This window comes from Rutilus rutilus, assembly GCF_951802725.1.
Source record: "Rutilus rutilus genome assembly, chromosome: 4".
NCBI classification, from domain to species: Eukaryota; Metazoa; Chordata; class Actinopteri; order Cypriniformes; family Leuciscidae; genus Rutilus; species Rutilus rutilus.
The window spans coordinates 7,782,359-7,797,702 of record NC_140212.1 but is presented as its reverse complement, the minus strand read 5'-3'; the positions used below and the strand labels follow the sequence as shown (position 1 = coordinate 7,797,702).

Genomic DNA, 15,344 nt, shown 5'->3' with positions numbered 1-15,344 from the left:
TTTGGGGATTATTCTATGATGCAATTCTAATTCAATAAAAAAGCATGTAAAGAGGTTTTTCAGATTCAGAGGAAATATTAGATATGTGTGTCAGGTTTAAATGTCAAAGATGATGAAGCGTGTGTTTAAAGTTCAGGACACTGAGCCGTAATGTAATGAGACCTGTTAGTTTACCAATACAGCTTGTGTTTCTCTGAACCCAGTCACCTGAGAAGTATTCCTGTGTGCGCTTTCCCAGTATAAGTTATCTTAAGGTATAGGGAATGATATAGAACATTCCTCTGAGTACTTTCTTCTACCCTTACCTGTCAGGGATCACTGGTGATCCCAGATTATTTTAGTTCAAAATATGTTTGAGCTTATATATCTCAATATTAATAACAGTCTGGTTAATTTTGAGTCTTGAACTATAAACTCTCAAGTGTTGGCTTTCTAAATGTATGTGTGTTATGTTTCTATTCAGAATTACTTATGAGCAGTAACCTTTTTATTTTGGGCATTAAATTGGGGGTGATGGGGAAGGGGTTAAAGAATATCCAATAGGAATGATCCAGGTTTAATACAATTTAATTATTGACATCATCTGTTGATTGCCACAGAAAATAATTTCACCTCATCCCTCAGTTTGTACAAACAAACAAAACGACCATGTGTGCCGTAATGTACTTACAGTGAAAGTCTATAGGGAACAGGTCAAAAACTGTAGCAACAACAAGTTTAAAACATGAAGCACGTGAACATGTGATTAGTGCAGATTTTTTTCCTGGATTGCAGTCAAGACCATGTATCATTGTAAAAACACCCACAGTAATTACATTGGTAACGCAATAACTATAGTGGCAGCTAAAAGGACCATTTAGAAACTTTAAAGCTCAAGTAACACATTTTTTATTGGAAAAATTCAACTTTAATGTATTGTAGTGTTGGGTCCGAGTCCACCTTTTTCGAGTCCGAGTCGAGTCCAAGTCCTTAACAATCGAGTCCGAGTCCAAGTCCGAGTCCAAAGAGGCCCGAGTCGGACTTGAGTCCGAGTCCTTAACATCCGAGTCCGAGTCGAGTCCGGCCGAGTCCACAAAGATTTAAATGATTTGAAATTGACCTTTCACAAAGACCCGCCCCTCTTAGTTTCTGTTGCTACGTCCGACAAGCCATTCCGCTCTCACTGCACATGTTCTCACACAGTGAAAAATATATTGCGGAGCAAAGAGGACACTGACAATGCACCAGCAGACAAGATAGAGCAGGCTACTTTTGGTATGAAATAAAGTCTTAGCTTTCTAATTATGTAATTTTTATTAAATTCAGACAATAAATACTGTTTTGTGGTGCTTTAATGTGTGGGCCTCAGTTCAAGCAGCACGTGAACTGATAATCTCTTCTAGTTATAGCACGAATTAAACATGAATGAACATCAGAACTGCAAAAAGAAATCAATACACACAATTTTTCAAATTCAGGTCCACTGACTTTAATCTACTAACTGATTTGGTTTGTTTGTCGAACAAAAATGGCGGGTATCTGCAATCATTGGTCAGATCGCCTGTCAATCAAATTCCGGCTAAAGGTCTCACTGAGCTCTTAAATTAATATTTTAAACCTTACAAAATTATTGCAATGTATAGTAACAGTCATACGTTTACCTATTGTACATCTTTCAGAATCTGCAAGGTAATGCTCAAGAATGCAACACGATGGATTAAGAGCCAGGGGTAAAGTTTTGAGCAAGATGATGGTGATGTTAAATTATCACTTATTTTGTTTTACATGCTAATATCTTATTTAGCCTCTGAAGGGCAGGACTAAATTAATTAATGCATTTTTAAACAAAATAAGAACAATTTACACCAATGATCCAGTTCAAAAGTTTACACCCCCTGACTCTTAAAGGGATAGTTCACTTTGAAATTAATTTTTGATATGTTTTAGCTTACCTCAAGGGCATCCAAGATGTAGGTGTCTTTGTTTCCGCAGTAGTTTCAATTTTGATATTTTTAGGTCAAACCGTTCTTGTCTGTCAGTCATATAATGCAGGTCTATGGTCACTGTCTCAAAACACAAGCACAGAGTCCAAATTAAAACAATTCCCCACGTCCAACTGAAACAATTCCCCATCATAAGTACACATTGATGGCCTAAGACACGAAACGAGCGGTTTGTGTGAGAAAACGAACAGTATTTATATCGTTGTTATCTCTTGAAAACAGCACACGTCCAAATGATCTGACGGCGCGGGCGGGTATAGATATATACATAGATGTCGACTTGGCTACGGTTTCGTTCCAATGAACTGCAGTAGCCAAGGCGACGTCTAGTGTACATATATATACCCTCCCGCGCCGTCAGATCATTTGGACGTGTGCTGTTTTCAAGAGATAACAACGATATAAATACTGTTCGTTTTCTCACACAAACCGCTCGTTTCGTGTCTTAGGCCATCAATGTGTACTTATGATAGGGAATTGTTTCATTTGGACGATGGGGAATTGTTTTAATTTGGACTCTGTGCTTGTGTTTTGAGCCAGTGACCATCGACATGCATTATATGACTGACAGACAAGAACGGTTTGACCTAAAAATATCAAAATTGAAACTACTGCGGAAACAAAGACACCTACATCTTGGATGCCCTTGAGGTAAGCTAAAACATATCAAAAATTAATTTCAAAGTGAACTATCCCTTTAACAGATGCTTCCTTCTTGAGCATCACTAAATGTTTGCAGGGTTTGTAATAGTTGTGTATGAGTCCCTCAGTTGTCATCAGTGTGAAAAGAATGGATCTCACAATCATAGTCACTGCTAGTAAGGAGTCAAATAATGCAGAAGATGCTGGAAAAGCAAAGAATGTGCAGGAGCTGGAGGATTTGTCCTCATGAACAACCATTACAAAAAAACAAAAAACAAACAAAAATAAAACCGTTGTGGATCATTCAGGCAATGACACACACTATTAAAATCAAGCGTGTTTTGTGTTTGTATTTTGTCTTGTGGACTAGGCTATTAAACATCTGTTCTGTGAAAAAGCTTTTTTCAGGGCAGTACTAAATAGAAACAATGTTTTTATGATCCTTCTTATTAAAAAATAAATAAAAATAACATTTTGGAGATTCTGCAAGGTGTATAAACTTATGACTAAAGTAAATGTAAATGTAACAAAAATCATAACATTAGACGCCAAAATATTGCTATGGTTATCACGTTCTCATGTTGCTATGGTTACTATGTCAATCATCGAAATTTCATAACTCACGACTAAAATTTTACGGATTCACTCCCACATTTAAATGCAGCTATCACTCTTTATAATTTACAGTGTGAACGTAACCACTGATCCTCTAGACTAGAAGCATGAAAAACAAAACTAGATTGTCAATAGCGCTCCCTTTAAGCCACTTACCGCGTTCTGCACTCTCCCTACAACTCTCGTCATAAACACTGAAGTTGTCCGCACTGCACAGTGAATCTCTTATTTATATCGCATCTAGACTTTGTTGTTTATGAGGGGATTTGCGAAAGGATAAAGCTCGCGCTGATTCTGAACAGACATTTTGAGCGAATTCTCCGCATTGTGACTCTAACACGACTCTGATTTGCTACTGTGTTCATGCGCTTAATATACATGTCTGTGATTGGCTACAATGCTCAACGCTGACACAACACAGTTTCGTTTCGTTTTTGTATAATATTGTGTCCTCCAGTGCCCGGACTCGACTGTACTCGGTCATTTTTCCGAGTCTAAAATGTCCGAGTCCGTGTCAAGTCCGAGTACAAATTCATCCGAGTGCGTGACAAGTCCGAGTTCATTCAAAATTGGACTCGAGTCCGGACTCGAGTCCGAGTCCGAGTTCGAGTACCCCAACTCTATTGTATTGTAATGTATTGTTTAATTGGTCAAACAATCTAAACTCCAGGAATGGTCCATTGCATTACTGTCAACACAGTTTTTACAGATTCTAACGTGTCCAATTGTAGCATTGAACCCAGAGCATTGCTTCAAGACCGGCAAATAAATCTAAATTGGGAAATGTTAGGGATTTATGCATTAGCACTGCTGACTTTTCACTCTGTGGGTGCTCCAATTTGAGCTGAATTTTTTTTTTATTGTGCCTTAAAGCAAAGAAACGAACAACAGAAGAAAAATGGGGGAAAATAAGGCGACAATAAGGAAGAGAGAGACAGGTGTGTTATAAGGTGTGTAATGGCCTATTCAAGTGTTTGTATCACAAACCATAAAATCAGTGTCTCCCCTAGTTTTCTGCCTGACTTGCAGCAGTTACATGGCGTCTTCCCACTGATTCACTCCATTTGAGTCCAAACCGCAAAGACCAACAAATGGCCTTCCCACCGGCCTTCTTCAGATTCACACTGACAGGGAAAAATGTAATGCAAGTGATCTGTTTAGACTGGACTGTACAGCATCTCTCCACCGGAAGATCATAACTGCCTAATAACATAACGCAATGAATGAAACACAAACTCCAAACAGACGAGCAACGTTCAGCCTGTTCCAGCTATATGTTCACATGAGTTCAAGAAAAAGATCAAGTCAGCATTCAAAGGTCAGTTGAGAAAGAAATATGTTTTTAAATGACACACAAAAAAAGAAAATTGTTTAAGGCACGCGTCTCTATTACTATATCTCAAATGTAATATTATATTAATAGCTCATCCTGCACTGTTTGTACTAGAGGCATTGTAGCTGGCGAACAGAAATGAGGTTTTGACATAAATTGCTTGTAATAGTCTTGATATATATTTAAATACCTGGCTACCTCCTACAACGGCTTTGCACCTCTCACAGCTCTCAAAAATCTAGTTATTTACAATATATCATCCAGCAAAGTTAACATCTGTGGCATTGCATGAAAAGAACTTGTGAAAATGGGTCAAGGTAAAAGGTCTAAAGGGATTGAGTTCAGAAACACACACACAGGATACTGCAGGCTCATTGATTCTCAGTTTGTCTTTCTCCTGTCTTTCTGCATGCTGAGAGCATGTTTGCAAGCAGTTAAAGACGGCTTTTAGATCAGTTTCAGCAAGTCATCCCTTCTGTACCTAGTGAGGCATAATCAATGTACACTGACAAAAAGCCACCTCTAGACTGATGGCTGTCTCTCCTTCTGTCTTTAAACACTATTCAGTAGGGCTGTAATGAAGACACGTCCATCTATCACAGGAGATCTCCATATGAAAGGCCAAATTTGTATTCACAACCCCACTTCAGTCGGTTTCTGCTATTTATGAGCCTCTTGTACGGTATTAGCAGGCTTTAGCAAAACACTTCAGCTCCCTATTGAATTTCAGCCAATTCATTATTATTTTCACCGAAAATACACACACTCTCTCGCTCACTCGTTTTCGACACAGAGGATCAAATCATCACATTCATCCAGGACTTCTCAAGGTGTCATGAATTTTTAAATTATTTTATTAAAAAGAATTACTCATGAAAAAAAATAAAAGAGAATGAATGTGCACAAGAACGAGACAGGAAAAAGAAAGCGTTACACAGATGAATGCGTTAATTCAATTAGTCCAGTGCAGGCCAGAACACTACACAGGAAACACACACACACACACACACACACAGAGCAACATAATAGGAAATAGCAAGAGTCCACAATCTTAATTGCACACAAATCGAATCAGTCATGACCTGGAGAAGATAACAGACACGTACAGTAGAACGAGAGGAGATGAGCAGTGGAACAGGGAAGAATTCCATGTCTGTATATGGACTTGAGTGGAAGAATGATCTGAAAGTGTGTGGTTACATTTTCCCCCTTTTTTCTTGTGACAAAAGTATAACCTTGCATTGTGGTGCCAAAGATATATGGTGTCAAGAACAGTCTAAAATATGGAAAAGGGTATTAAAGGGTTAGTTCACCCAAAAATGAAAATTATGTCATTAATGACTCACCCTCATGTCGTTCCAAGCCCGTAAGACCTCGGAACTTCGGAACACAGTTTAAGATATTTTAGATTTAGTCCGAGAGCTTTCTGTCCCTCCATTGAAAATGTATGTACGGTATACTGTCCATGTCCAGAAAGGTAATAAAGACATCATCAAAGTAGTCCATGTGACATCAGTGGGTTAGTTAGAATTTTTTGAAGCATCGAAAATACATTTTGGTCCAAAAATAACAAAAACGACGACTTTTTTAATGCTTTTTTGAATGCTTCAAAAAATTCTAACTAACCCACTGATGTCACATGGACTGCTTTGATGATGTCTTTATTACCTTTCTGGACATGGACAGTATACCGTACATACATTTTCAATGGAGGGACAGAAAGCTCTCGGACTAAATCTAAAATATCTTAAACTGTGTTCCGAAGATGAATGGAGGTTTTACGGGCTTGGAGGGTGAGTCATCATTAATGACATCATTTTCATTTTTGGGTGAACTAACCCTTTAAGGGTTAAAAACTATACATATATATATTAGACGTTAGTGAAGGGTTAAATTTAGTAAAAAAAAAATAATAAAAAAATTGAGATTAGGGAACAAAAAGTGAAACTTCTAAACATTGTAGTGTCACTAATCCCCTGTGTCTGGATGTGAATTTGTCTAAACATAGAGCTGATCTGATTCCAGAATCTCAATCCTGGATCTCATTCAAGCGAACATTAATCATCTTGGGGAAAAAAAGTCTATACTTTTGAAGTTTTACATTACACTCACTCTCACAATATCTGTCATTTCGAGCAACCACTGAACAAGGGCGTATTTTGATTTTCAATGTTTTGATGTGTGCCAAGACGTGTGTGTGAGATTTAAAGCGCTTAAAACTTCTAATGCCAGTACCATTACTGCTACCACTGTTTTTTTTTTGTTTTTTTAGACAGGCCAAGTAATTAAAAATACTTAATAGGAAGAGGAGGAGGAAGACAGCCCTCTGTCCGTTACATTTAAGTGATTAAAGGCAGCCATGTGAGGAGAGCATGTTCCACTTTCAATGCCTTTTTATGGTGTTTGAACTATCACAGAGAAGGCGAGTGTAACCAGAACAAAGACAGAGATAGAAAGCAAATAAAAATGTGGAATAAAGGAAGGGATGAAGAAGAAAAAGTATGGTAGAGAAAGAGGGAGACACAGAACGAGAGTTAAGGAGAGAGACGGTAGTCCAATTAGCCTCTCGGTGTGGAGTAATAGTGCGAGTATGAAATGGATGGATGAATAGAGTTAGCGCCTCTACAGCAACACCACAGGGGTTATTCCACATGACAAAGAGCCTTTAATTACCTCATTCTGGGCTCTTTATTTCCCCGTGGCTGTGCCACTGTGTAAATCTTTCAAATACAGCGTTTCTCTTGTGCTCCTATTTGAGCCATGAAACATGTCATGCACATCTGTGAAACAAAAAATTTTGGTCAGAACACTCATTTTTTGAGTGTACTTATTACATTGGGGGAATGCAGCGATCATAAACTGGGCGTCTGCTGAACAAGCCAGAGGAAGTTCGATGTGGCCAATTGCACAACCTCAAACAGTGTTTCTCACCTAAAGTGTTTAAAGGGATAGAACACCCGAAAAGAAAACATTTTCTCACCCTCCTCAAGTAATTCAAAACCAGTATGACTTTCCATTCTTCTGTGTAACAAAAGATCTCAGTTTCTTTTCATTCATACATTGAAAGTCAATGGGGTCCAATGGGGTTGTTCAATGTCATACAGGTTTGGAACACCATAAGTGACAGAATTTTAGGATAAACTGTCTCTTCAATGAGCCCAGTGTTATGGTCTGGGTGTATATTCCTTCAAAACCCATGTTTGGGGTTTCCCAAAGCCCTGCATCCATGGGGAGAGTGACGGAGGTGAATAGATTCTGTTTTGGTTTGTGCTTTTCTTTAAACTAAATACAATAATTAATGGTAACCTGTGTCATGTGGATCATTTACAACGCACTATAGGTTCCACCAGCACAGGGGCATTAATTCTTTGCAGGCATCCAGTTGTGTCTTAGGTGGACGCATTTGAGTGGCCCGGGATCATCAATAATAAACCTGCACCATTGCATTTCTCTGGGGCCGTCCTTTTGCTTTGTGATGCCTGATCAAGGTGTGCTAATCAGGGTAACCCCACACCGGCATGCTCTTTCAGACACAATAATGAGTCCCGTTCACATGTTGTACCATGGCCTGACCTTACCACAACCCCGTAGGCATGACCTCTCAAAGATCCAACCTTTCGCTTTGATCAGAGTGTCGAAAACCACACCAAAGCCTCTTCTGTCATGCACTATGAACTTATGATCTTTTCCCTTAGGAGAAATTAAGCCTATTGCTTAACCCGCGGGTGACCACGATGAACATCGAATATTAATCCACCCTGTTCTGTGTGACATATCCTGGGGAGGGGATACATAGCTGGCGGGCGTTGAAGCCTCTGGCCTTAATTGACCTGATGCAGGGTGACTTCAGAGAGTTTAATAGACTCTCCAAGCTACTCCATCAATCACTTTACAACCTCTCCGTAGGACTCTTTATGAGCCTTCATAACCCCGAAGGAGGAGGGGGATGAGCGGATGAAAAGGAGAATGGGAGAATGAACCGAGAGAAGTGCATTTCAGTGAAAAGAATGATGGGTTGTGTGGAGGATCATGGGGGCATTTCATTTACAAGACATTATCATTGTACCCGAGCGCTTTAAAGCTGATGTATTTACCCCTCTTCACCGGTCTCACTCTCCCTCACACTCATATCTGCATGTCTTCAGCTCTGACAGCTGCTCACTTAATAGATCCCGTTTGACAGCGCATAAGCCAATTAAAATGCTGCTGATTTAATTGAGCTGGGCAAAATCAGCCTATGCCAGAAAATGAGTCCATTAAAGAGGCGATAGGGGCCAGTGAAGCGGAGGCCATTCGTGCTGTGAACCAAAGTCACATCCCGTCCCTTGTCTCCTCCCTCTCTGCTCGGCGCATTCCCATTTGGGAAGAGCAGAACTCTGTGAGGACTGAACATTGATGCCGGATTACAGGCAAATTAGAGTCAATTAATGGATTTGTTCAGTCTCTTCACCAAATGAGTCAGAATCAGGGGTATCCGATCCTGCTCCGGGAGGGCCACAGTCCAGCGGAGTTAAGCTCACACCTGAACCAGATAATCAAGGTATCTAGGATCTTTAAAAAGTTTCAGGCAGGTGTGTTGGAACTAAAGTATGCAGGAAAGTGTCCTTTCAGATGCAGAATTGGACACCCCTGGTCTAAAGGTATGTCATGGTTCACTGTAGGTGAACATTATGACATATTGTTGATAAATATATCTCTGGCACTTCTGAGCCAGGTTTAAAAGAATATCAATGCAAGTTCTGTTCTCGCCATCATGATATTACGCCAATTGGGAGATAACCAGCATATCTTACATTACCAGGCAGTAAAGCTCTATGCATACTTTAAGCACAGCCAGAGATAAAAGAAGTCACTTTATCTATATCAAAATGAGACCGAAATGAGCAGCAGTCCCTGGTGCATATAACCCAAACTTTGAGGGCTAAATCTGGTTGAGGCATTCAGGTATCTTATGCAGAGTTCTGCACGATAGAGGCTATCTTTACGGATAATTAAAATTCTCAATCATTCTCATGCAGACAGATTGAAGACGCCTGAGGGTTGAGTATAATCTAGCAAGCGTGAAAACCTTGCTGATAGTCGAAATGTTCTCAGTCTTCAATTGCACTTTGGTAAAGGAACATCACATGGATTCATTACTAGTAATCCAACCCCAAAACCAGGTTCACGTAATCTAAAGCAGCCGCCTTGTGCAAATCCCTTCCCTTGCTCTCTGAACCACGGATCCATCCCTGTCATCCAGTCTGGGAAATGAGGCATTAAAAAGTGATGCATACATTTACAGAGCCAGGCTCTTGTTCAATCAGTGCAGGTAAAGTCGTTTAGCAATGCCTGGACTGGCCTCTCACTCAAGTGTGTGTTTAAGGAGAAATGGGAAGGGAATGAGATTTCAGACATGACAAAGGGGTAATGGATGAACTCAACAAGCAAGACAAAGACAAAGAGAGGATGAGATCTCAAACCTAAAAGGCAAGGTTTCTCCTTACCCCACTCTCACTATGTGACATCTACAACGTGAAACTTTTTTTTTTCCAGATCAAACTGTGGCCACTCAAACATGAAATGGTCTCAAGGCATAGCCCGATTTGACATCCCAAGATTTGGCTATTGCTCATCACAGGATGAAGTCGACTTTGCCAGGTCAGATCTCTGCTGTAGCGACAGCCCCCCTGCGTGCTCCTCTTGATAGGCTCACTGAGGCAATGCAATAAAATTTGAAATGAGGAACAGCATGCCTGCCTGCAGAGAGAGGAGATGAGTATATGGGCCGCATCACTGAAGCCCTGCAGCTGTGGGTCTGTTTGGAAGACAGTTCATAACCAGCTGGCTCCAACAAGTCATCATCTCTTCCAAACACACACACTGCATTCCTAACATTAAGACAGTGCTGAGCGTCAGCCCGTAATTTCATTTTCTCATTGATGTCATCCGATTTGACAGGCAAGAAACTGCAGGACACAAATTGCACACAATAAGATGTGCGATTTGCTCTTTCTCTCACTCATACTGGATCTCTTTTTCCCCCTTCACTCCTGCTGTCTCCAAACCTCATATTTTCTTTATAGGACAATGTAGACCTGACAGTAAAGCAGAGGAGGAATGGGAATGAATGGAAGTCTGTGAGCCATAACTCTTTATATATCACAAGAACATGCACAACCTCTGACAACCTTCCGTTTTCTTATTATTGAAGGTTCATGGTGTCTTAAGGAGGAACTTCTGACTTCAAAGACAACATTAGTCACATTCAGTATGTCAAAGAGTATATTCAGACATGAAGTCATATATAAAGAGAAGCCGACAGTTGTTCTGAACCACACATTGTTGAACTAGAGTATAAAACGAATCCCAAACACCTAATTCAAAACTAAAAACCTCAAAACCAAAAGATTCCCGATCATATTTACGTCTGAAAGGTGCATCATATCAGCCAGGTGCAGGCGTCAGATTGACGCTCGCAATGCACGTTATGACACACACAGTAATGCACTTCAAAGGCGTGCCGATCAAAGCACGGGATGTGTACTGGAGCATGCGGCTTGATTAATCCCCTCGAGTGTGAATCAGGACCGTGTCGGCCCGCCAGCAAAGAATTGGTCGTCTCCCGAGCAGCAAAGTGCAGCCATGGGGCGACCGCAACATGCAGAGGGCAGATTCAGCACCATGGAGAGCACCCGCTCAGCACAGGTGGGAGGCTCAGAGAAGCCATGCTGAGGTGCTGAGTGATGGGATTAATGAATAAATAACACATCAATAGGGAATGCATTATTGTAATCGCCTTCAGTGCTTAAAGTCACATGAATCAGCCATGTCTCTCTGTGTGTTCATTGACTGGGTGGAAATTACAACATTCTGCCAAAGGCGCATTGAGATGGTTAGTTATAAACAAGCAAGGCTTTCCAAAGGAAGGAGGAGTCTGTGCTCAGTCTGACACTGGCGAGGTGTCATATGACAGATACACTTTCTAAGATATAAGAGAGAAATACAATTAAAAACTCTAAAGTTTAACTCCCTAAACTGTCAGAAACTGTTACTGGCATTCACACAGCTGTCACAGCCAAACTGATGCCGATTTATGTTCTAATCATCATGCTCACTTGTGTATTCATTGTCTGCATAGCATTGTGGTCTTCATTAACATGTTGAATGTTCATTAACATCTTGCTGAAAGTTTTTATACATTTCATATTGTATTTTATATGAATAACTAATACAAAAAAAAAAATATTTAGTTTTTAGTTTTTAGTAAAAATACATTATAAAGTATTTAGTTTATCATATAAAAATGTATTATTTGATTTATTATTAAAGCTGCAATAGAAAATAAAAAGTATTTTAACTACATAAAAGTCTTTATATAAAAAAATAACTTTTTATATACTTGTGATGTGTGTGCATATGGCACTAAATATTGCAGGGGAAAAAATTGCTTTATAGGTCTTGTCTTTTCCAGCAATGAGGCAGTAAAGGATGGCCTCTGTCTCACCGGCCAGATAGAGAAGAGAGAGAGACAGTCTAGAGGGAGTCTATTTCTTTGATTTATTTCACTTTTATTGATCTCCCCCTGCCCTTGATGTATTCTATCTCCAGCTCAACCTCTCTGACGCGTTGGTGTAAAAGGGCTGCTTTGAAGCAGTCATGACAGAAGATCATGCGCACAAGCTCATTCCCTAAGTTTGCGCATCACAACAACATCCACTCACCCCAGCGTTGTCATGGTGACGATGGTGTACCAGAAAGCCGCCGGTATGCTGGTGAACTTGCTGGAGGAGGAGCTCTTCTCTGCGTAGAACATGACGGTAGCAAAGATGATGATGGCCATGGTGAGCGAGAAGAGCAGGAAGCCCAGCTCGGACGCGCAGCTCTTGAGCGTGTACCCCAGGATGCGCAGTCCCGCGGAGTGCCGCGAAAATTTGAAAATCCGAAAGACCCTGAAGACCCTGAGGGTGACGAAGGCCCCGCTTACGTCCTCGTTGTCCGACATGACCAGGCCTATATAGTAAGGCATGATGGCCACCACGTCAATGATGCTCATGACGCTCTTGACGAACTTGTACCTGCTGGGCGCGGCGATCAGACGCAGCAGGTACTCAACAGTGAAGATCATGACGCAGGCCGTATCCAAACAGAAGAACGCGAGGGCGTAGCGCTCCCCGCACGACATCTCCTTTGCCCGGTTGTGCTCGCTACGGCACGGGACCGTCTCCACCACGTTGGCCATAACGGAGACGGCGATGAAAAATCCCGTGACGTAATAGAACACCAGCGCCATGGTGCTCGTGTGCGGGTTCTCAAACGCGCGCCACATGGTCTCGCGGAACGACATATCCGGCGGCACCATGTCCTTGCTGTTTTCGTTCTCCTCATCGTCTTGAATCCTCTCCGTGTTCTCCCTCCTGCGATCTTTGTACTCCTCATAACAGCAGTCCCCTATTATCTCAGGAATGATGCCGAAGAAGGCCAGCTCCTCGTCATAGGCGGAGATGCACTCGTGGCGAGGGTAGTGCAGCTTCCCGGTTCGGTAGAAGTTGAGGATGTGCCTGAAGATGTCCGGGTCGCGGTCGAAAAAGTACTCGTTGGACTCCTCGTGGAAGAAGAAGTCGCGCTCTGTGCTTCCTAGTAAGGTGTCAGGGTACCTCTCCAAAGTATTCCGCCAAGTTTGAAACCTAGTGCCGCTGACGTTTAAGATAATCAGGCCGTCTTGACCTCGCCTCTTTTCCCGTGGAGGCGGCGGCATCGGGGTGCTCGCCACGGGCATCCATCCTATGGCCGCGGCGCGCGCGAACGGTAGCCACGCGGCGACTCCGGCTGCCATGCTGACCCAATGTGCGCGACCCGGTGAGACTGAAGCAGGTTTTGCGCTCACAGATCCGCCACGAACAGAAAGGACATCTGGAGAGACACAATGCGCTATTACTTGATGTAAAGTTCAAGGAAGACTATTTCTCACGCGTAGCAGGACACTGCACAGTGAGCCATAATATTTATCAAGATCAAAGCATTCTAATGGCAAGGTGGAATTACAGTGAGCGCAGAATGGAATGATGGTGTATGTATGCATGAAAATACCGCCTTTTCGGTCAAACACGACTGGCTGAGAATGGACCTTTTTCTTTACTATGTAACCTATTGCTCATGAGCAAGAGAAACAACTTACCTCCTCATAAATGGATTTTGATGCAAAAGTGCAGGTTTTTACACACAGATCATCAGTTACAGTCCACTTTGAATCGCTGTTCTGCCGTTACGCACAAATAAGTATCCGAAATGCGCTCTCGGATCTGTTCTAGAGCAAATGCAACAAGTTTAGAAGTCAGGTAGATGATTCACGTTGTCCAAGGACATCCTTTTTACCGGTCAAAGCTTCTGTGTTTCACACTGACGCTCTTGAAGAAACCTGCCACAGTGGTCCTTTCATAGGAAGAGAAGACCACCCTGGCGAGTGCGCGCTCGGTGTTTCAAAAGCAGAGAATGTCACTTTACTATCCGCTTCTCTTAAACGTAATCCAATGAGCCGAGAACTGTTCCGCAGGGTCCGCCTGTAACCAGAACAAAAAGTGAACCCGCAACAAATGATTCGCTGGAAGTTGCTTCATCCGCTACCGATGAAGCTCTGTGAGTCTGCGGTGGAGCCCAAGTTGCTTCTGCTCACGGCGCATTGGAGGCGTGTCACGTGCTACGGGCATCGGTTAACACAAATGAATGTAACACAGCCTGTGTGAATGGTGCATAATGTGCCATGAGTAGTGTTACGTTTAAATGCTTATTTGTAGCATTTGATTCTCTTATAAACCCTATATAGCGCATTGTGTAAAGTTATTCATTGGCTTTCTTTGAATTATTATTCAACAGAGTTTCGCTGCATTCAGTGAAGTGTTGAATGACGAGCTCAGAGACTGGGGCAAAGCGCTGCGGATATTTTTTTCACGTCTCAGGTTATTGATTCACACATCCAGCGCTGCTAGATGTGCAGTGGGGGAAGCCGCTAGATGGAGACAGTTTTCAAAGGTGAGGGAAGATCAGACCTGTAAGAGCGAATGGATTCGAGTCATGTGAAGGTCTCTTGCTGTGACAATCACAATCAGCAAGCTCAAAATGCGATTATCTATGTTGCAGCTCTCTATACATGGGTCAATGACAAATAAGGATGCTTTAGTCGATAAAAGGAGAAATGCTGTACGTGGCAAGTTTTTTTTTTTGTGCTCGTTTTATAAATTATAGCCGTGTGATTTTGTGAGGAACTGCGTCGACTGGGGCATTAACAAAGCAAACTCATTCAAATATAAGAAAAAGAAATTTGGCAAATCATGTGATTAATCCACACTGACATCGATTTGACGGACAAAAGTTTTTCAGATATCCTACATACTTAAAACAAAATCGCTTCACTGAAATAAGAACTAGAATATTTATCCTTCAGGACTGTGATTTCTGAGGTAATATCCCATTCGGCGCAGCTTCTGACAAAATCGACTTTGCCAAAAACTGATTTCAGCTTGTGAACCAAAACAGCTGCGGCAGCTCAGAGCGCCATGCGTGTTTGTCTGCGCGCCCCCGTGATGAATTTCCTGGCGCAGGGCCTCCCTCTTCTCCATTGCCTTCCAAATTAGTCACGTAGACGCATCACAGATTAAATGTTGCGAGAGAAAAAGAGAGGTTTTTGATCTCAAAGGCTTGCTGGGACTGGTTTTCTTTCAGCACCATGGACAGCGACACAAAACACAGTTGCACTGCCGCCTTATTGGTTATTGCTAACGCGATTCGAGTGCTAA

The 15,344-nt window shown here is 41.8% G+C and overlaps 1 protein-coding gene across 2 annotated transcripts in view; it reads right to left on the bottom strand.

Moving 5' to 3' along the window:
• Nucleotides 1–14,469, bottom strand: part of kcnd2 (potassium voltage-gated channel, Shal-related subfamily, member 2) — a 125,674-nt gene extending 111,205 nt beyond the window's left edge. The window contains exons 1-2 of one of the 2 annotated variants that reach the window (XM_084406383.1): nt 13,730–14,469; nt 12,276–13,464 (exon numbers count right to left, since the gene is read on the bottom strand). In XM_084406383.1, the coding sequence (XP_084262509.1) occupies nt 12,276–13,387 (1,112 nt within the window). In that variant the 5' untranslated portion in view covers nt 13,388–13,464; nt 13,730–14,469. The remainder of the gene's footprint in view (nt 1–12,275; nt 13,465–13,729) is intronic. The other variant, XM_084406382.1, reaches the window with a different exon arrangement.
• Between the last annotated feature and the right edge of the window lie 875 nt (nt 14,470–15,344).